The 22114-nt window shown below is 38.2% G+C and overlaps 1 protein-coding gene across 1 annotated transcript; it reads right to left on the reverse strand.

Moving 5' to 3' along the window:
- Positions 1-8282: 8282 nt before the first annotated feature.
- On the reverse strand, positions 8283-16418 carry PWWP2A (PWWP domain containing 2A). Its single transcript, XM_009318499.1, has 2 exons — positions 16345-16418; positions 8283-9963 (listed from the first exon to the last, which is right to left on the reverse strand). Exons 1-2 carry the CDS (start codon positions 16416-16418, stop codon positions 8283-8285), a joined length of 1755 nt encoding a protein of 584 aa, XP_009316774.1.
- Between the last annotated feature and the right edge of the window lie 5696 nt (positions 16419-22114).

Below are 22114 nucleotides of genomic sequence, written 5' to 3' on the forward strand. Positions count from 1 at the left end.
TTAGGTTCCTAAATCCCTCAACACTTGAAAAATCTCAAGGGAAGATTTTTTTTCCCTGAAAATAATTGAATATTGCTAATGTGATATTCCAATTAAAAAATATTCAATGCTCAAAACCTTCAGCTATGATTTTTAACACCAACTTGTAGCGAGAAAAAAAAATCTGGCTTTGTCTTTGTTTTTTTGGTTTGGTTGTTATTTTCCCTAGCAAAAATACAGGAAAACAGGTTTGCTTTTTTTCTTTTTTTGGGAGCAAAGGTAGAGGGGGGAGCTATTTTTAGTACTAAGCCTTCTCTCTCTTGTTTTTCTTGAAGGACTCAGGAATCAGGAGTGATTTGGGAGCTTTCACAAACACATTCCCAACGTCTTTCATGACACCCAAGTTAAATGAGCATCATGAAACCAGTAAGAGTAACCTGATAATAATTTCCTTCTCCTACTGCTCAGACTTCAGCCACTTGTTATTACAACCCCTAGCAAACACATTTTTTGGTACTTTTACCAAAACAAAAAAAGTTTGTGTGTCAGAATCAAAATCTCTCCCTACTACACAAACACAACTTTGTCGTCAGCCACCTTCCAGTTGAGGTTCCACATGTGTCACCAACAGGAGAGCAAAAATAACTAGACCATTCCTAGTACGAGCAAATGTAAGGACATGTTCCTTACCACATTCATCTGCATTCCTCTATGAAGTACTAACTGATTTTAGGGCTGATTTTAGAGGTGACCTCTTAGAAAAGCTGCCCCTCACTAAAATCAGTATCAAGATTACTTCAGTTTTAGATGACTAAAGAACCAGATTACATGAAACAGTCCACAATTATTTATAAAGTGCCATTCATACAGATACCTATGTGTCAACTGAAGCATTTAATCAGGTCATACAGAGCAGCTTGAGCTTCTAACCCTAACTAAACTTCTTTGAAAAATCCAGTTTTTATGGATTTAGTTCCTTTTCACCAGAGATACTAATTACCAAAACTGGCACCGTATGTTTTAAAACTCTGAACCACTGCAGAAGTACAATTAAACACTAGTGTTTCCTAAGGCCAAACAAAAATCCTAAATGTTACTAAATAAAAGATGATGCAAAATTAGCATTTAAGTAAATATTTGCTTGGAATTGTACCTGCTTACTTTGCTGACAAAGCAAGTACCCTCTTCCCCTTTATGCACCTGTTAAAAGCAGGCAAGGACAATTCTGTCACCAGAATTATGCTGCGTTTCTATTACAGAATCTCTTAGTGATGGTAACAAGCTAGCGAGAACACAGCTTGCCTTCCAAATCACAGATTCATAGGACATGGCTGGCACATATAAGAATATTTCTTATTCATATTGCATATTTGACATCAAAACCATTAGTAAGCAAACATGAAAACTGACCTATATCTATTTAAAAAAAACAAACAAACAAAACCCCCCACCTAATTTAAAGTTGACATGTTACATAAATGATGTCATCCAAACATGATTTTGCATAGAAGAGGCCCCTGGCAGGAGATGCAGTGCAGTTTTACTGCACGTGGACGCTAAGACTCCATTGTTAGAAGCCCATATTTCCATTATACCAAGCGTGATTCCTGCATGACTGTGAACAGGACACATGAGGCAGAATCCTTCATTATATGCATATTTCTACAAAGATCCTGTTTTTTCCAAAATCAGAATTGTTAATAACAAAATTACAGAAAACAGAGACGTGACAGGGTCAAGATAGATGATCTATTCTACCCCATACCCAAACGCAGGATGAATTTAACCCATTCCTGACAGAGGTTAGCTTAATCTATTGTTTTTAAAAACCTGTAATTATGAAAACTGTGCAACTCTCCAAACAACACCCAGGGTTTCACAACTGGAATAAATATTCTAGTGCCTAGTCTTAACTCCCTGTCTCATAATTTTTAATATTATTTCTTGTCCTCGTTGTAACGAAACAGAAGCGTGTTTCCCCTCTGCTTCTGCACCTATCCTGCAGGTATTTGCAGACCTCGAATACCCTCAGTTCCAATAGTCCTTTCTTCCTTCTCTGGACTGAGGAATAAAATCATTGGCATAGAAACTGCATTACAGTATTTCAAAATATGCATGGTCCCAATTTTGAAGATAACTTCTTAAACACATAGCCCAAATAAATCCCACAGATACATTTGTCTTCATGCACTGAACGAGCAAAGCCCAAATTTAAACTCGCAGCAGGGGACCCCGATTTGTTCCCTGCACCAGCTTATACCTGCAGCCCATGTTGTTAACATTATCCTCTCAGACCACAGGTAGGTAGGTAGAGAAGATCGATGACTATACATCTCCATCGGCAGAAGCACAGGAAATCGCAGTTTTCAGCCCTGTGCGTACAGAAACTATCTGGGAAGGTTATGCAGGCCCGCAAGACCATCTCTTACTCCCATTTGTCTCCCTGTTGGATGTGGAAGGTGGCTCACGTCTTCTAAGGTATAAAAGCCCTGGTCTTATCAATGACATTCATTTTCCACGCTGCTGCTTATCCTACTTCACGCCAAGAACATTAGATTGCTTTTTCTTGGGGAAAAAAAATGGAGCCATGGATCCGAGTTCCCTTCAACGATCGGTACCCAGCAGTAAGTGCTGCCCCAGGGAGAGTTATCCCCAGCTGCTGAATTTGGTAGCAACAACAAAACCGTGCAGGGGAAAAGCATGGTAGCAAGCCAGTCACCAAATCACTGTCTCCACAGCCACGCCTGGGAACTGCTATCTTGCCATGTGTTCACAGAAGGGCAGTTGTGTCACAGTTTAGTTTAAGAAAAAAAATCATAAATTAATCTAAATTAGTCTGGATTGGTATACACATCCCAGGTATTACAGAAGACAGACTGAAATGTATGAGTAAATCATAGGAAACTATAAGCTGCTATTAGGATCTAATAATTAAAAACCAACAATCAGAGATATTTCTGACTTAGGGAAGAGTCATGGCCGTTCGGTAAGAGCTTTGTAAAACCCCAGCTAAATTACCATGAACAGTTCTTGCCACCAATGTCAGAGAAAGATGAGTTCAAACTAGAACAGGTGCATAGAAATGCCAGTAAGGTGAGCAGGCAATAGAAAAGCCATCTTACAAGGGGATCTTATTTTATCTAGTTAAATGGCCACACTCTGTAAATACACTAACAGGATGACGACATAGGATTGAACTATTTAAACTAAAATACAAAGTTGTCACACAGAACAGTAGTTGAGGTATTTTAAATGTTGAATAGGAACTTGCCATCATAATTGTTAAGGACATGTATCAAAAACAGAGGTTCTTCCCATTACAGATTAAGAATAATTTGAAGCTGGATCCTTACATCCACATCTCACAAGCTTGGATCTAACAGATCTTTAGATAGCTTGACAGCTACTACAAATTTTTCAATGCTACAGACCTCTACCTGTCCTGATGTTAAACATGGATGATCTCTGATCACTACAGTCATGTCAGAAGAAGCTTTAAGGAAGTTAGTTATGCAAAACCTGTGTTGTTACTGATACTTTATTTTATTCATAGGTATAATTTTACTATATTATTGCAAGTATAGCCTGTCTATATCCCCAAAAGGTATGCTACTATATCCTATCCAAAACAACCAAAAAGACACACACACTTAATGTAAGCACAGCTTAAACTGACAAAATCCTGTAGCAAGTCACTCCATTTCCACAAGTGTGAAGTAGATTCTAGATGAAGTTCAAACAGTTGACTGTGGGACAATGACACACGTTTCACCAAAATTCTCCTACAAGCTCTCTAAAATAGGAGCGCACTACTCCCTTCTACTGAACTTGCAGAGTAACGTATTATTCTCCAACAGCCAACTCATAGTTCTCCTTCCAGTATCACATCTAGCTCAATACACCAAGTTCCTCTCTTTTCCTTAAGGTTCCCTATGACCTTTCTATTTATACCCTTAAAAAGTAAACTGAAAATAAGAACGGAAAGCACCTCAGCCTTTAACCACTATAAACTCTGTACTGTAAGATCACTTTCAAGTTTGTTTTTAAATAGTATACCTACACTTTTACCAAGTGGCTTATGACACAAAATACTGCCATCTTACTGACCTTTTAATCAGAAGCTCACTCTACTTAACTTCCAGTTCACAGTCTTTATCTACAAGTTATTGTAGTGATCCTACTGCATTGACTGAATTTGCTTATTCCTGTAGGCATTTATTAGAACACAATTATAAAGAAAGAGGAGATGAACTGAAATAGCCTTTCACTGATTGTCAGCCTCCTCCTTTCCAGAATTCTTCAGCCAAGCAGGCAGCTCTATTTTTTCACTGTACTTCGCAGAACATGCATGAGGACAGATGATAACGCTATGGAGGACTAGCTACTAAGCTTTATTTTCCTAAATTCATGTTCCTATTCTACTCTGACAACTTTAGCAAGAGCTTACAGAAGATATGAATGGAAATCAGTTTCAGGACTTAAGAGAGTTAACTAGAAACAAACCTAAGGCTACAAAAAGCAACTCTTACCCCTTCCTCACTTCCACTGATGTGCTACTTCTTAAACCTAATCACATTTAGAAACTATGTTTTGTTTTTTTTTTTTTTAAAAAAAGTATTTCACATGCTGAAAAAAATAAGTCTTCTCAGCCTTGCACAGTTGACCTTAATTACCCCCATTAAACACACCCCTCCTGGTGAGGCAGCCGCTAATTGTGTAGGTTTCAAACTAAAGATAGCACTGTCTAAAAGAAAATACCATATAATCAGAGATGATGATCTCATTTAAGTGTTGACATAAAGTTACAACTCCGATTAGAAAAATAACAAATATTTGTTCAATTTCCTGTAGAACTCCACTTCAGAGACATACAAGCATTTCACATTTGCTTCTAGCTTCACTCATGAAGCGATCACACCTTCAAACACTCCCGTTAAAGGAAATCTTTACAAGTTTTGGAGTAACTACTCTCTCCCAAAACATCCTAACTGAAGCTAAAGATCTTCAAAGAAAAAGTAGGCTTGTACTAGAAACTCATCACCACCTGTCATGTTTCCTCCCCTAAATTGAAAGACCATACATATTCAACAACTACACTGAGGAATTTCATTAATTCAGAAAGAAATCATTTGCAATTTATCATATTAAGCTGATAGAAAACTAAGTCACTCTTTCTACTGATGTTTGTCTTCTCAAGACACGGGCTGCTTGCAACAGTTGCACAGCTCAATTACGCAGATGCACTATCCTGGCACTGTACAGGCGTGCTCCTGTCATGAGTTATTTGATAAGTCATTTAAACTGTCAAGCTAACTCAGAGGTGATAGATGCGTACCCAACCGCAAGAACAGTAGTCCACACTCTTAAAGAGTAGGCACATAAATGTGTGTGGGTTTTTTGCAGTATATAGTTAAAACAGCACTAAACTTTGTCCGAGTCTTCAAAGCTAATCTACATGCAGCATCCATACTGCCATAACCAAGGTTACTTACTGTAACCAGACTACATTAAGCCCAACATTTTCTCCACTGTAAACTGTTATATCTAGGGTGTTAGCTACTTCAGAGTGAAAGGAAAGTCGTGGACAAGTATGAATAGGATATTTTCAACCTAATGTAACATGGTGTAAAAAAAAAAAAACCAAACCCTATTTGTTTTGAGACCTGTTAAGTCTGAAGTGATAATGCACATTCACTATAAAACTTAGGAAAGACTTCTTTAAAAGACCAATCAACTACAAATCAAAACTAAGACTCTTTAAATGCCTTTCATAAACAGTTCTTTTGAATATAAAACAATATGAAGAAACCCCTCTCATACTTGTTGCTCTCCCATCTTACCAGTGAACACCTGAGCAAACTTTGACTATATATGCTTTAGTACTATTCTAACTTTATAGAAGTTAAGAGATAAGAGTACAAAGCTTCCAGGTCTTTTAAAGAAAAATTAACAATGTAAATATTGATTTCAACACTACTTGGCTCAGAACAACTAACTTAAAAGCAGTTCCCTTGAGCTTCTAAACCTCAAGGAACTAGTGTAGACACCTAAACCACGCTGTATGGGTTCTTGACTTCAAAAAGCAGTCTGCTTTAATAACAAAGTACGGCTCATTTACTTAAATAGAGTAACTGTTTCTGTTTGCAGGAAAGAATACATAGAAGTGAAACAGGATTATTTTTTTTTTCACATTATGAAATTTATTGTGTGTTTATCACATTCAAAAAGCATTGACCAGTGTTGTTTTGGGTTTTTTTTTGTAACTGTTAGAATGCCAGTGTAAAGCTGGTATATTTAGAAGCTTAATTAGCACCTAACAGATGACTGTAAACTTGAAGAAAATTTGAACAGCCATGTATTTGAGACTTTAGACTTCCAATAGTTCTGTGGGCACAACAGAGTAATTTAAAAAGGTAAAAAAGAAACTGAATGCTTTGGAAAGATCAGACAGAATCATGAACGTATGAAATTTAATCTTAAGTTAAAAAGATTTTAAGGGTTTGATGATTAAATCCTTACCCCCATTTTCATGTCTGTTTAAAATCTAATTTCAGTCTAAGCTTAAATTTTTACATCTGTCATGATTGCCTACATGGGCAATTATGGAAAAAACAGGATGAAAACTGCTTTGGTATGAACGCTGAGAGATTCTTCACAAGGCATTGCAAGGCTGAAACAGGAGTGGGTTGGAGAAGAGACAGTAATTCACATGGAAAAAAATGTAAAGTCCGTTGCATGAAAATGCCCCAATGTTGAGCAAAAGACATGCAAGAAAAGCTGAAGTAGCAGTGGAGAGTGGGTCTGATTAGGTTTTGATAGATGGAGAAAACTGAAAACATTTCCCCACTGTATAAGTGACATTATCCACAGTCTTTATTCAAATATAGGGAACAAAATCTGATTAAGAGAGAAATTTGATAAGCTTTACAGAAAGCCCTCTACAGAGCTAGTTTTGAAAAAGGGACAGATAATTGCTTAATCTCAAAATTAAGACTGAAGTATACCAATAGTACTTTACATCAGTTATCTTTAAGAATGCATGAAAAAGGACAATTTATTTTTAAAAGGGTGTCCTCTAAATACGGCATACATATAAAGTACTCTAACATCCTGGATTTTTTTCAAAGCTTTTTGAGAAACACACACAAATAATTCAGATTTAGTCAATTTTATTTACAGTTTGTTTTTTTACATTTCAGAGCATTACACAATTACATATTCTCATTTTCTGACCTGCAAACAGATACCTTAAACGGAAATATTAAAAAAATGAAGTTAGATACATCCAAAATGCAACAATTACACATCTGACAATTCACAAAGTGTAATTTACTAGGACGTATCCTAAGAATTTAGGAACAACCAGTCAGGAGAAAATCTGACCAATTTCAGCAATCAATTATTTACACATTCAAAACAAAGCCTCTCTTAATCTAAACCTCCAGGCAAATGGCCTGAAAGATTTCTTCAGGAAGAAAGACCAGAAGTTACAATTCACACCTATGCAGCATTAACAGCCCTTGATCCCAAATACTGAGTGACTTCTCAGCTTTGTCTTAGAGCTACAGGCATCCCTCTCAGCTTCTCAGACCCTGAAGTGTTATATTTGTGCCCCCATGTGCATAGAAAGGCTGAGTGTTTAAGTGGTCACTACGATAAAACCCCATTTAATCTGGTCTTTAAGTTACATGAATTTTTCTTCCTTAAAAATTTCAGCAAGTCTTCTAATGCCATTTAAACTGGCCTATGTGGATTGGGGCATGCCTCCTTCAGATGTTTAAGCATGCTTTGAACCAATTTGCACTAGGCCAGACTAAATACGTTAGAGACTATTTAAAATAATCTTTAAAGACCATTTCGACAAGGCTTACATTTCTACACTTCCCTGATGGGCCACCTAAAAAAAAAAAAGTCACAGCTACTACTTTCATCCCTTGTGTTAACCCTTTGCCACACAGCAACTAGTTATATACTGGGTAGAAACTACTAAAAAATTCCCTGCAAGTAAGCTGCCTTTCAGCTGAGGCTATGGCTCCTATGCATTGGGTGTTTGAGGAGGTTTTTTTTCTTTAAAAAAAAATTCTCACTTGAAAAATACTGAAGTTCTCACTTTAGGCTAATTTTGATTGCATGTTCAATTTGTTTAACTGTCAGGAAACTGCTACAAATGGAACAACTTTAGTATAAAAAGAGCAGTCAACCGAGTGCAACTTCTGACTTGGCAAGTCCTTCATGGTAGTTCTCTAACTAGGCTATGAATTTTGTGGAGCCTCCAGATTTCTTGCCTACCTTACTTTCCATGTTCACGTTTCAAACTGTGTCAGCAGGGCCCGAACTTCGGGAGTCAGCTGCTTAGCAGCCTTAGCTGCCTCTGTGACGGCCTTGCGGTAAAGACCCTTTCTCTTCTTATTAAAGCGCAACTGGAAGCTTTCTAAAAAGGGGGATAGTTGTGCAAGAGCAAGAAAAGATGTTGTTGTGGAGCCAAACCACGAGATACGAGCCTCCTGTCGAACTAAAAGGCCATTATCTTTCCGGCTCACAGTTATGGTAAGAATACGGGCTGGCCACCAAGGGAAGCCGTAAATCTTGGCCCAAACAATGTCCCCTACACATACGGTCCTGCCATCTGGTGTGACACACTTAGAGACGTTTTTGGAAAAGACTTCCGTTTTCAAGGAATTACTGAGCTTTTTCTCTTCCTTTGAAGAGGAGGAGGAGGAGGAAGGTGCATGCATGCTGCCTGGAGGAAAATCAAAGCTTTCAGTAGAGCTACACTCAGAGTTGGTAGATTTCAAATCATCTGTGCTATCACTACTACAAACTGATGCACTGGAAGAGTCAGATTTCTTTTGATTAAGGGTCATGTAAACCGTTATATTGCTTTTGCTGCCTCTCTTGCCCAATGTCTGGTGTTCATCCTGATCAACAGTTACATGCACTTCACTTGTGTCCTGAACCTCACTGCTGGCCTCTTCAGGGCCTTCTGAGGGGCTCTGATTTTCTGAAGGGGCCTCACCTGCTGAGCGGGTGGAGGAGCAGCGAGACTGGGGCTTAGTTGCCATCTTGCCACTCCGTATTTTCTCAAGTCCTGTCTTGAGAGAAGAGTCATTTTCTTCATTCCGATACCTTTGTGGCTTTAAACGCAATCGGGGTGGGAGGGAACCTGAGCTGGTGTTCTGAAGACGCCGTGTGAAGTGGACCTTTGAATGTGCATTTTTGGAAGAGGAGGTTGCACTCTGCTTCTTTTGTGCCTTTTCTTTGGCCATTTTCAAGACTTCCCGAGCTTTTGCATGATCCATGTTTTTGCTCTGGAGAACTTTTTTTGTATTTAACTGCGCTTTTGAAGTGTTTGCTTGTGCGGAAACTTTAACTACTCTGCTTCTGCTGTGGGCAATATTTGAAACCTTGACCACAGCATTCCTTTTCTGGCTTTCATTTTGGCTTTTTCCATCCACTTTATGATCAGTCTTAAGTTTTTTATTCACAGTAGTCACACTCTCATTTCTTCGTTTTTTATTATCCTCATATTTTGAAGAGTCACTTGCATTGCCACCTTTTTTAATTTCCTTTTTTTCTGCAACAACACTGTTTTTGCACTTGTCACATAAGACCTGCCGGGGTCGTAGTTTGATAGCATTCATGATAGAAGTGGGTTCCTCCCTGTACATTTTACGCTTGGGCCGCTTAATTTTCCGGGGTGGAGGCTGAGGTATTGACTGGTTATATGTGTCCCTGATAAACAAAGGAGGAGGATATGGCGCTCCCTCATGAAAGAGAGGAGGTGGTTTAGAAGTCCATAGGCTTTTAGCTATGCTAGGTTCTGATGGCTGCGTGAGAGAAGAGTCATCAGGGACTGCAGCATTAGATTCACACTTCACCTGTGCCTCATCTTGGAATGGTTTACTTTGGAGCTGCATGGCTTCAGGTTTATCCTTGTATTCCCTTTTAGGAAATATGGTCACAGGGATTCCATGGGGTCCGAACCTTAAAGAGAAAAAAAAAAAATTTAAAGGTTTTGAGGGATCTTTTGCTGCATTTATTAAAAACCGTTTGAAAACCTGCCCAAATTATGTAGCCACCATTTGAAAGACATGAGTCCCAGGAAAATTAAAGCTTCATATCTAGCCTTATGGTAAGCTTTGAAAAAGCAGGACACCAAAACCAAGTCAGTAGAGAACATGAAATATATAACCTCACTTATTATCAGTTTCTCTTGTATCAATAAGACGCCCTGAAAACATAACAAAAAAATGTCACCTAGAGACAGCAGTAAAAGAATTAACTTTGTACTTTTAGAAAATGCTTATGAACATACAAACTACACACTCATCCCATCAACTCCAAATCTACCCAGGATTAATTTCCATAAGTCAACTTATCTGAAAGAGGCATCTTCAGTAACTTTTACAAAATTCTTCCACTTATAACATAGCACAAAAGGCTGACTATGTTTTAATCAAGGCAAATACGGGCTGCATAAATACTTGCATTGAACAGAGAGTGCCATCATTCTTCATCCACAAGATTACCACTTGATCATCTGATGCATTACAGCCCAAAACTTGCTAGCCTATTAATTTGAGTTTCTTCCAGCAAAAATACCCTTATTTCAACACAGTACAAACCATTCCTCCCTGTTTTGCAAGCAAACACTATTTTAAACCTTTGCCTACTTTCCTCCAGACAGCTCTAGATCTCTGCTGCCCCATTTGATACACACAGGACTTCTCACCACCCTGATCAGCTCTGAGAGAAGAGAATAAAACATCCCAGTATAACTTAAGACTTTAGCTCAACTTTCGTATAGTAACAGAAGTAGCATGTTGCCTAACAGGTAACCAGTACTTTCTGCAAAGGGTTGTGCTAAGGGAAACATTTTATCAGTTTGCAAGGCATTATGCTTGTCTTCTCCTGAGAGGAATCAAATGATAAATACACTCATTTTACAGCAATGTATCTTTCAATGCCCAGACCAGGGCAGGAGGGATTATAAAAGCTTGGTTAACCTTCCTTCTGTTCCACTCCATAATCTACCAGCCGAGGTACCAGCCTTACACAGAGCTGTCACTAGGCTGTTCACTGCTCTTGAGCCCTGCCTGAGTCCAGCTCCCCCACCACTCTAGTGTTTGGCTTATATTAGTTGGTATTTTAATAATTTGACCTTAATGCAGTAACAACATGATAGACAAGGTTGCAATTCAAATGCCAAATCATCCATTTTGAACCCCTAAAACACCATTATATTTATCCCACCCCACCTGACATGAGAATGAAGTAATTATCCAAGATTTGTCCTCAGGTTAACACTAGTTCATGTTGCACTGCAGCTACTCAACTGCAACATCCTCTAACTGATTGAACTGAAGTTTATTTACAATCTATGGTTGCCTCTCAACTGACGATAACTGCTGAATACCGGTCTATTTTCCATTCACACTCCTGCAAGAAACATGCAGTTTATACAAGTGCCTACATGTTGGCTTTATTTCTTCAAAACTGGTTTTGAAAAAACATCAATGTATGTGTTAGAAGATTCTTTACACTGTCACCAACAAAAGTTACCACTTGTTTGTCCTTTTGCTTATCTGTTAAGCCTCTTTTACACTTAAAAGTTGCAATTGAAGCAAACAACCCATCCAAGATTAAATTACCCATCCAGTTTGCACTTCATTACAAAAGGAGATCAGAAACAGTAGACAACCTAAGCAAGGGGCAACCAAACATTTTTTTCATCATAAAAAAAAAGAAGGGAAGTTGAACAGGTGACAATTTACAGTTTAGTATCAACATGGGCACTGTTGTTACCTTACACCTAGGTACTGTTACCTCCATACCTTTGAACTCTGGAGACAGAGGCAGGAGCCCAGTTCTGTACTTATCCATGGGCTGATGAGTGCTCTTGACCACAAAATATCCCACCACCCCACAAAAGTTCATTTCTGAGGTTTGGACCCACTCCAGTTGAATTCCACATGTCCCTCCAGAAATGAGCAGCATAACTAAATGCAGTCTACTGCACTAGTGAAGGCTACAGTGAATTATAAACATTTAGCAGCTGATACAGGCATTTCTCCAGACTACAGTCTGGCATTAAACCACAAGGGACTCACTCATAACCAAGTTTTAAGTTCCCTAAAGCCCCAGAAGTCCACCAAGCGTAAAGAAGTTGCTTTTCCACAAACACTTTTCCTTCCACTAAGGATTATGAGTAAGTTATTCAATTCCAAGTAGGGCTTTAAAAGAAACTATCAGCTGATAATAATTAAATTAGCAATATTTTCAGTGTTACTTGCATCAAGAACTTCAGCTTCTTTAAGAGCAATTAAGATCCAGATCCCATCTTTCACCACCTGATAAAGATTACAGGATTTGGGAAAAAGTTAATTTACCATAAGAGTTGAGAACAAGACAGGGCAAGATCTCTGCTGTGCAAATTTCAATCCCAGACAAACACCACAAAAGTAGAACCAGACAGGAGTGTGGTATCAAATGGGCAAAACCCATGCAGAAGAACATCACTTACAACTCTTTCCACTGTCTCGGGACTTCACTTCCTAGCCCCTTACAAGACATTTCCATAGTCCAATGCACAAGCCTTTCTTTTAGAAGACATTTATGCTGACTCCGTATTAGGAAATTAAGCATTATTAGCAGTGACCAGGGAAGAAGTGGATGAAGAGGACTGCAAGGAGGTTCTCCAGAAGGATCCCATTTAAGTACTTCATCTCTCTTTTCCTAGATTTTCATTCTACACCTCACAAGCAAAGTCAGCACAATGAGCACTCCAAATGCATAAAAAAGCCTAATGGAAAGCTCAGCATGACTTGTACCATGACGGCATCAAAAGATTAATATTGCACCTTAGACTATCCTTTCCTTCAAGCATCTGCATAATACACAGGCCAAACAACTGAAGAACAGGACAGCCAAAGCAGAATTTTAATCTAAGATGCAAACCTGCTTTAGTAAGACACAAAACCAATCCAGACTGAATCTCTGAAGCTGGAGTCTGCCTCACAAAAGGTACTGTTTTAACAAATGAACTAGAATCTCCTGCCCCTGTCTACCTAAAAATTAATGAATTGTAGAATTGGAAAACATTCACGGATATCATCTAGTGCCAGTTATGTAAGCAAATGAAGACACTATTCCTGTAAACGATGTGTCAATACATAAAGATATGACTAGTCAAGACATAGTCCACCTGAAGTACAAGATAAATTTGGTAAGCCCAGAGACTGAATATTACTTCCAACAGCTGAGTGTATGGTGCCTTCTCTTTGGCCTCATCCAATAGCAGGTTGCATCCATAAACATTCAGTTTTTAGATGATCTTTGTTTCCTTCTTGGTGAATGAAGTTGTCCAGCTATGCAACTTGGAAGAATGATATGAAAATTAAGAAGAGAGAACAATGGCAGAAAAACTTAGGAATGAAACAGTAAATGATACAGGAGAGAATGAAGACAAAGAGCAAAGTAAGAAGAGAGTGAAGGCAAAACAAAGAATGGCCTATTTTTCTTAAGAGAAGAAGCAGAATGAAGACGTGATCTTAACAAACCTATTCAAGACAAGGCATGACACAGCATCTAATTAGTTCAATGGTGAACACAAGTATTTATTGCATATACTAGAATTTCAAGCCCTATTTTCATACGTCGAGTTGGTGGACCTTGAAGACAAGTGCTTCTCATACAATCACAATAGTAATTTTTGTTATACCAACTACAGGTTTGAAATAGCTAGAAGTGCCACATGTATGTAGGTTAGACATAAAAGTTGCGAAAGCTAGCATTCGGTTCATCTACTACAGAGATGAAGATGGACTAAAAGGCTACCATATAAAAAAGGTTAAAAAATCCAAGCGACATAACTCAGTTGTATCATGATATTTACTGATCCACACGTCAGTCAACGACTGGGCAGTAGAAGATCACCTCACCTCTTAAAAAAAACAATTTCAGTTACGCTACATCAGTGGGACTACCTACATATTTTGTTTGTCATATGTTGCATGTTTAAGTACTATAAGGAATTGCCTTGTCTTTATTCTAACAACAAACTACTTTTTTTTTTTTTAATATATTGATCCTGAGTATCACCTGTCCCTACTATAATATTACTTTCCTCCAGAAAAGGCTATTCTTGGAAAGACATACATGAATTACTGTCTGCTTAAAAAAAAAAAAATCCATTTGTGCTTAAGTTCCAGCTGTTCATTGTACAACCCCCTCACACGTAATATAACATAGTTCTACCTCAGACTACCGCTTGAAGGAATAGAAGGATTCGTTGATGGGGGATCTAAAATTGAAGTGTTTGGAAAACCAAAGTAAGAAATAGGTATTTCAACCTAGTTTAAGGCAGTTCTGGAAAGCAGTGCACTGCTGCTTCATACCCATTCAAAATTAGAACCAGTTTTCCGTGTTGCCAGCTTCCTCTCCTGTAAAGGTGTCCTGGCTCTTTTTTGCTTTGAAAAGGCACCACTAAAAGAGAAGATGGTTGAGACCCATCATAAGAAACTTATCTCCAAGAAGTTTTACAAGTAACCAGAGCAATCAGTAGGACCTAATCATATTTCTGCTATACATATCACTTCAAAATACATATGCATTAAAGACATAAATAGCAACAGGAATACCAGGAACTATAAATAAGAGACTAATGGGGTAGAGGAGATCAATTCTGGCAGTCCAGTGATCTTTACCCTAGGAGGAGCTTTCAATTGACTAGGGTATTCAGAGAGAGAACTATAAGAACAGTCAGGTTTTATTTCCACAGTTTGTCAACTGCAAGTTAATGAAGAGGTAGCCATGGCATCTTTTGTAATTATGTAAAAGCTAGCTTAGGTATCGAACCTAGAAGCCTATCACTTAAAGCCATATAGATTTGTATTACAGATATAGAAACTTAAGTACTTCAAGTAAAATAAAACCACTTTTTCCAAATCTAAATTCTATAGCAGAATTACTACAATGAATATGTATTACTATTCAATTCGTATGCAAAACATAGCACAGTTAAAGAGTATTTCTTAAAATAATAAACATGAGATAAGGAACAAATGCCATTTAAATGTGTAACTGTATGTACATAAACATCTAAACACTACATCCTGGGGCAAAGCGTTTTTACGTTACTATGTAGTCTTAAGCTCTCATCTTTAGCCTCCAATGTCTAACTTTAACTTCTCTATTAAAACAAAAATGAAAAAGCACCTTGTTCTGCCAAGAAGAGCCAAAGGAGAGAACCCACTGAACCAGTTCAGAATTATTTCACATTTGTCTGCGAACACACTGAATTAATGTCAAAGCAGCACAGTAACTTCCAGTGTTAAGTGTTAAATCAAGTCTGTTGTAAATGCCTACGATCAAAACTCATCTTCACCATTAAGTGAGACTACAGTAATCTCTGATTACCTTTTTATGCATTGCTCTTGTACTCGATATCATCCTTAGTGTTTTGCAAAAGCCAAGACAACAACTCAATCAATTATTATTGCATGGATAGAAGTTCAAAGACTCTGAATGCTGGGAGTATAATAATACGCAGAAATAATGTAGAGCTAAGTATATATTTCATGCATGTATCTAAACTGAGGGTTTAAAGTATAATATTCAATGTAATATACAATTAGATCATAGCTATTTGAACACAAAGTATTTGAGAACTCCTCAAAATAATCTGTATTCAAACGCAGATTATGCAATAACCTATTTTTTAAATATATGATTTACTTGGTGTGATAAAGCATGATATGGAATGCATTGCTTTAAGCAGGAGGCACCTTACTGAAAGAGCATACACAGAAGCCCAACTATCAACTCCTGAGCAATGTAACACTAGGCTAAATAGACTAGAAAAATGCATATTTCACTTAGAGCTCTAAAAACATGGCAAAGGACTGCAGCGTAAGTGACTCTGGAAATAACCCATCATCAAGAATAGATGTTACCTCACCATCACAAACTCTCAGCACCAAGAAGAATTTGGTTAAAGATATCATAGTTCCAGTTAAGTAACATGTGACAATCCACATCTAAGCAAACTAGTAGGAAGCTTACATACTCAAAGACTTTTACTAATCAATGTTATGCTTAAGTGTTTTTCAAGCAGGTACGCTTGCCTGAAATCCAAGCTCTTGTTTCTGGCACACTTTCAAGGCAGAGGAAAGACAAGAGCAGGGTACGTGTAGACTTGAGTATGAAAGAGTATCTCAAGAAAGCCGAAGTATCCAAGGCAGCAGCTGATTTTAATCATCCCGATCCACTGTCACCTCGGTCTCCTACTGCAATCACTACCCAAGTGGAAACCAATTAATAGATACCAAGCAGTACGCAAATATACCAAAGGCTGTATTAGCTTACAGTACACCTCTCCATGAAGTTAGAAGCCCTTTGAAAGGCTTCAACTTCCAGGAAACTGAATCACAGAAGTCCATGTAGTCAAGATGCTGATGCAGACTTTGAAGAATTATCCACTGTAGAGACAGAAGAACCTCTAAGTTGATAAGCCTGAAGAGTATGCAAGTGGTCCCCTAATCACTGCTTTCTCCCCACAGAAGTGGGAAGGTACACCTCCACCTTTTCATTGGAAAGGATTTACAAGTGAATTCACAGAATTTCCTTTGGTTTTCTGTAACTTGGAGCTCTATCAAGGATATAAAAGTAGACTTCAAAAGATAGAATGCTTTAAGTTTAGGCTTCCCGCTAACTACCATAATTTTACTGGCATGCTTATAAAGCTGAAGGTCTGTTTAAACTTAAATTATCTTTTAATTTTTACATCTGTTGGCATTATTAGTTTCAAATGTCAGTTGCATTTTAAAGGAGATGCTTTGCTGATATATTTGGAAGCGTTACGCAGTTGCAAAACTTTATGATTAAGATAAAATACCTTGAATATACACTTCAAGATCATCCACATACCAGTCAGACCCAAGACACATGGAAGAGAATGATACCATTCATTAATGGATGAACTTTAAGCCAATTCAGTGTCAAGATGGACAAGATTCATCAGTCCCATAACAGTGTAAAGAAAAAAAAATTAAAATCATTTAAAGCATACCAAAAATTTCACCTCTACCCTGTCTCTCAACACTTGAAGCCCAGTCGAGTCAAGCTACTCTCAGAAAGTAGTGGCAACCCATGCTGTTGGAATACAGAAAAGCATACCATAAGAAGAAAGGACAGTTTAACCATCATCTGTTGCATCACAGTCCAACAAAGAACAGTAGTAGACTACAGCTACTTTAGGAAAGGCAAGTTTGAGGCACAATCCACAGATGCCCTATTTACCAGCAAGATTAGGGCTTACTGGTTTGAGAAAGAGAAGTCACGCTCCTCATACGGGCTCAAAACCAGAAGCAGACTGGCAAGCGTTTTCAGTATAAGCAGCAGCTTTAACATGCTTTATAACTATACTAGCAAAGTCCTAAAAGCTAGTCCAGTTTTGTTAGCCATTTTCACTTTCCAAGTGGAAACTTGGAAATGAGTAAGCCTTTCAAAAAGCGTTTGATAAATGACCACAAATAACACTCAAAGTTTTGGATGTAGATAGAGACACAAGAGAAACTATTTTCATATAGAAGCTGAAACATTACAAAATCATAGAAAAATTTAGGTTGAAAGCAATATCACAAGGTCTGATCCAACCCTGTCCTCTAAGTGAGGCTAAATTTGACACTATACCATTCAATATAACCTCTGTCAGTCACAAGCAAAGTACATGTAATTTACTCTCTTAATCACACACACACTCACATCACACCTATGCTTCGTGTTCTGGGGATAAAAGCAAATATCAAAGAAGTGTTATGGCTGTTCCTTAAATGCTAGAATTTTGCCAAACTCCTTTACACATCTGAGAAACAGCAAAAGAGAACAGGTGATGAACTGTAGGAACACCTTGCAAACGGAGTGTAAGTTTAAAAAAAAAGAAAACCAAAACACAACCCACACACAACCCTGAGTAACAGACATTTCTTTATTGTTGAGAACCTGTATCATAGATCAGTACTTCTATAGAACTTAAACCTTCCCCAGACAAGGACGACCAAATGTCCCTATTTATTAAACGAAGTTATTAGTAAAAGAGAACTTAAGAGGAGGGAGAAACGTGCCAAACTTTTTCAAGTACGACTTCTGCTGTTTGCTTCTCGCATCAGTGAATCTTGAATTTCTCAGCTTGGGAGTTCCTTTTTTTCCCCTCCCACCTTTCTTGGCGTATATGGTTACAACACACTAGATTCACCCTGCGGAGGTAATACAGACAGAATGCGAGCATACATAGACTGCAAGTTTCAAGAAGTGCTGAATGTAAATGATTTAAAAATCTAACAGATCTTCTGCAGATTAAAACAATACAAACTAGGGAATGGATGCAACAGTTCATTATCTATCCTTATTCTTTTGCAGCAGAAAGTTCAATGAATAAATTGGGAAAAGCGTAGGATTCAAGTGCTGCCAAGAAAGAATGCTGACTGAAAACTGCTACTAGGATTATAAGAATTTGAAGCTATAATAAAAGTTTATTTTCATCATATAGTTCATGCATATCTTGCTGCAGGAAGTCTTTCCTTATCTTCCACAACTAAACCCCAATGAAGATATAATTTCAAACACCTGTCTACTAGCAATACACTGAGCATCTTTTGGATATCTAAGGATATCTACACTCATCAGGTATTTCCTTACTGTCTACTTCCTCCAGGTGCAGAGCAAGATTTCCACTAATTGTGAGCCAGCAGGTGGCATTAACATCTCATATACCCTAAGCAAACACAGCGTTAGCCAAATGCTGGATACAGGCAAACTTACAACCCCTATTTAAGCCCCATACCTAACGAGTAGCTTTCAGTGACAATTTGTACAATGGCACGGAAAATTAACTACAGTTGTGCATGAAGCATTCCACTATCCACTCCGACAAAATAAGACAGGATTGCCTTCTCCTGCCTGCCTGATGGTTGGCTGCATTTCCGGTCTCTCCGATCAGCACGACTATCAGGTGTCCACTGAGGAACTCGCATCAGAACCTTACCCTAGCATGCAATAAGGCACTTAAAAGGTGATGGCAACAGCAGTAATAAAGTATAACAGTAGGATCACATTTTTAATTTGTGCAATAAGCCTTTAGAGTAACAGAAGTGGGGATATGTTCCTCTTTAAATTATGATTTACTGCATAAGAAATTGATTTGGGACTCGGTAGATGTGGGTTCTTATTTTCTGCTGATTTTCAAAACTTCCTGTGCTGGTGCTGACAGGTACATGAGACTGCCATTAGTACAGGCAGAGAAAATACTTCCTTACCTCAAATAAATGTAGGAATAAAGTCCACTGAACACTGATGTGCTTGTGTTCCTGTGTTATAAACTCCTAAGTGGACATCCTATTTACAGGGGGTAGGAGGGGAAGAGGAAATCGGGCCTTTAATACAAACACCACTGAATTCCTATCAAAGTCCACAAGAGTAAAATGCAAAGTCAGTGCATCATTTCAACAATGGAAACAGAATTAGGAAAAAAGACAAAAACAAAACCAACCAAAAAACCTCTTTAAAACCAGAAATATATGGGGACATTTTTCCTTTTCTATCACCTTGAAGTTCAAGTAATTCAGAACATGACTTGAGAAGGCTAAAAAGAGTCCAGTGGACAGGTTTTTAAAACAGTCATTCAAACTTACTCTTAGTACTGTACGGAAATAGCACCTTCATTGCCCTGGAGGGGAAAGCAGAAATTAAGATCCAAAAAGGACTAGGAATTATTGTCTCTGAGTATACGATGAAAACAGTATTAGCACGTTCAGTGAACACATCAGCCACTTTTTGAAGCTATTGAATGAGTAAATTCTAATACAAAATTTCACTTTTATTTAATAAGAACTGGCAGTCTTAAGATATTGATCCCCTTTGCATTGGGAAAGTTTATAAGATTATTCCCATGCACCTGAATGAGCTAGTGGAGACAGCTTTCAGTAACCACCCATCTTCCATACTAGAAATCCCAGTGTTTTCATGTAAATGCATGCTGGAATTCAGGTGGTTTTGATTTAACCCTACCCTTCCTTTTTTTTTTTCTTTTTTTTTTTTTTGGTCCAGTGGAAAAACTTCTTAGAAGAATTCCAGGACCTGCCACAGATACAGAAGGAAGTTAATGAAAAATGTTAATATTCTACAAGTCCATGTACTGCTACACAAACAGATATAAAGAAAAGCTGATACCTAAACAGTACTACCATTCAGTCACTTACCACCGAAGTAATAAAGTCTAGAACAAAATTTAAATCTTGGACATTCACGTAATACCTGTTTTCTGATAATGCTTCAATTTCTTACAGGTAGCAAGTTCCTGGACTATTTCTAGAGTTCACTAACCACTGCATTTCCTGCTCCGAGACATTTGAACAGAGACTCCTATTCATTTATAAATATTTACTTGTCACCAGCTAAATATTACAGACCTTACATCTAGAAACTCAATTCTTCTTGTCCAGGCACTCTGAAGAGCTTGGCTTTTGGAATTTAAATTTCACCTTCTGGATTCCCATGTAACAAGCACCTCTGAAGAAAGTCCAAGATCGTATGAATGGAGAGAAACGAATAAGTGGTTCCACTGCATACGAGAATCTGGGAATAATAGCACAAGCCTTCATGTATCACTTTTTCACAGTTCTTACTGTAAAGACTTGCCCGAGGGCCTGTGCTTAAGAACAGGGGAAACCGAGACCATGCTTCCACTGAAGCCACAATGCAAAAGCAGCAGACAGTTTGCCTGCTACAGATGACCTTTACTGCAAAGGGCTGCAGTAGATCTGCAGAGAGAAAGATCTTCAGCGCATGAGAAAACCTCAGGCAAATCAGTGGATGTTTGTGGTCGATGTGTGTTTAGTAAGATATGATCTCTTTCAGGAGTATGGGAGAAGCTGATGCTTTCCTTCTTCACACATACAGACCCCTAGAAGTACAGAAGCACGTGCTTTGTCACCCTGCTAACCAGGGCAACAGTATAATTTTGCTGGTATAACTTCAGACCTACAAAAGAATCGATGTTAACTAGCATTACAACTTAAGTTGTAACGCCTCCTGGCCTGCTTTGAGACATTTAATATTTCACGCTAGAAGTGAGTACAGTTTGCAGATCACATTTTAGTACGTGGCTTCAAAAGACAAATTGGTAACTTAGCATTTCAAACCACAACAACTGACAAATTTAAAACTTCCTTCCACGACATTATCCAGAACCTGGGTTTTAGAAAAGGCCTTCTGTTTCAAAAGCCAACCAAGACGCTAGGCCCAGGACAAAAGTGTTGGTCACTAATACCTTTCCTTTTAGAAAGCATTGACAATATTGATATTACAGGAAGTTATTAAACAGCTACTAGTAATGTAAAAGGGAGTGATAAAAGACATATGACCACACATGCAGCTTAAGTTTGGGGGAAAAAAGCGCTGCATTTTTTGCATACCAATTATTTTAAATAACAACCCTGGTCAAATTTCACTTTTCTCTCATGTTCTTCCATAGTCGCTATATGTCTAGAAAACAAACACTAAAACGAAGAGGTATTTTCACCTGTAAATAGTAGTTAGATTGTTTATAAGATATACAGTATCACTGATGACTTCTGGCCTCCCAAGAACCCTTTGCTATATGAAGGCAATGAAAAAGGCAAACCCCAAACCTCTCAGTCTGACAAGGCTTTAAGTTATTTTGTGATACGTAAGTTCCCCCTCGCCCCCAAAAACGGTATTTAAGAACTATTAAACTTCACCCCATTCATTGCATATGAGGAGCAATCAGTACTAATAACTGTACTTCAGGACTGTAATAGCCTGGCTTGAAAAGCATTATTCTGAAAAATAGTATGTACTGAAAAATAAGGTTACCTAGGCAATGTAAGACACGAGCCAACAGGAAAAACAGATCTCTGGGTCTGTACGTTTGTACAAGGGCTGGAATAAATGGCAACATCTGTAGCTCAGGTCCTTTTTCCCCGGCAGACAGGGATGCTGGAGGCCCGACGTGAATCCCAGCCGAGCCAAAAGGATGTGCCCATGTGCTCGCCCCTCTCCCGGCTCCCCCATTTGCTCACCCCCACCGGGGACTACTTTTGTTAAGGACAGCGCTATA

The sequence above is a fragment of the Pygoscelis adeliae genome, unplaced genomic scaffold (assembly GCF_000699105.1).
Source record: "Pygoscelis adeliae isolate BGI_AS28 unplaced genomic scaffold, ASM69910v1 Scaffold42, whole genome shotgun sequence".
NCBI lineage: Eukaryota > Metazoa > Chordata > Aves > Sphenisciformes > Spheniscidae > Pygoscelis > Pygoscelis adeliae.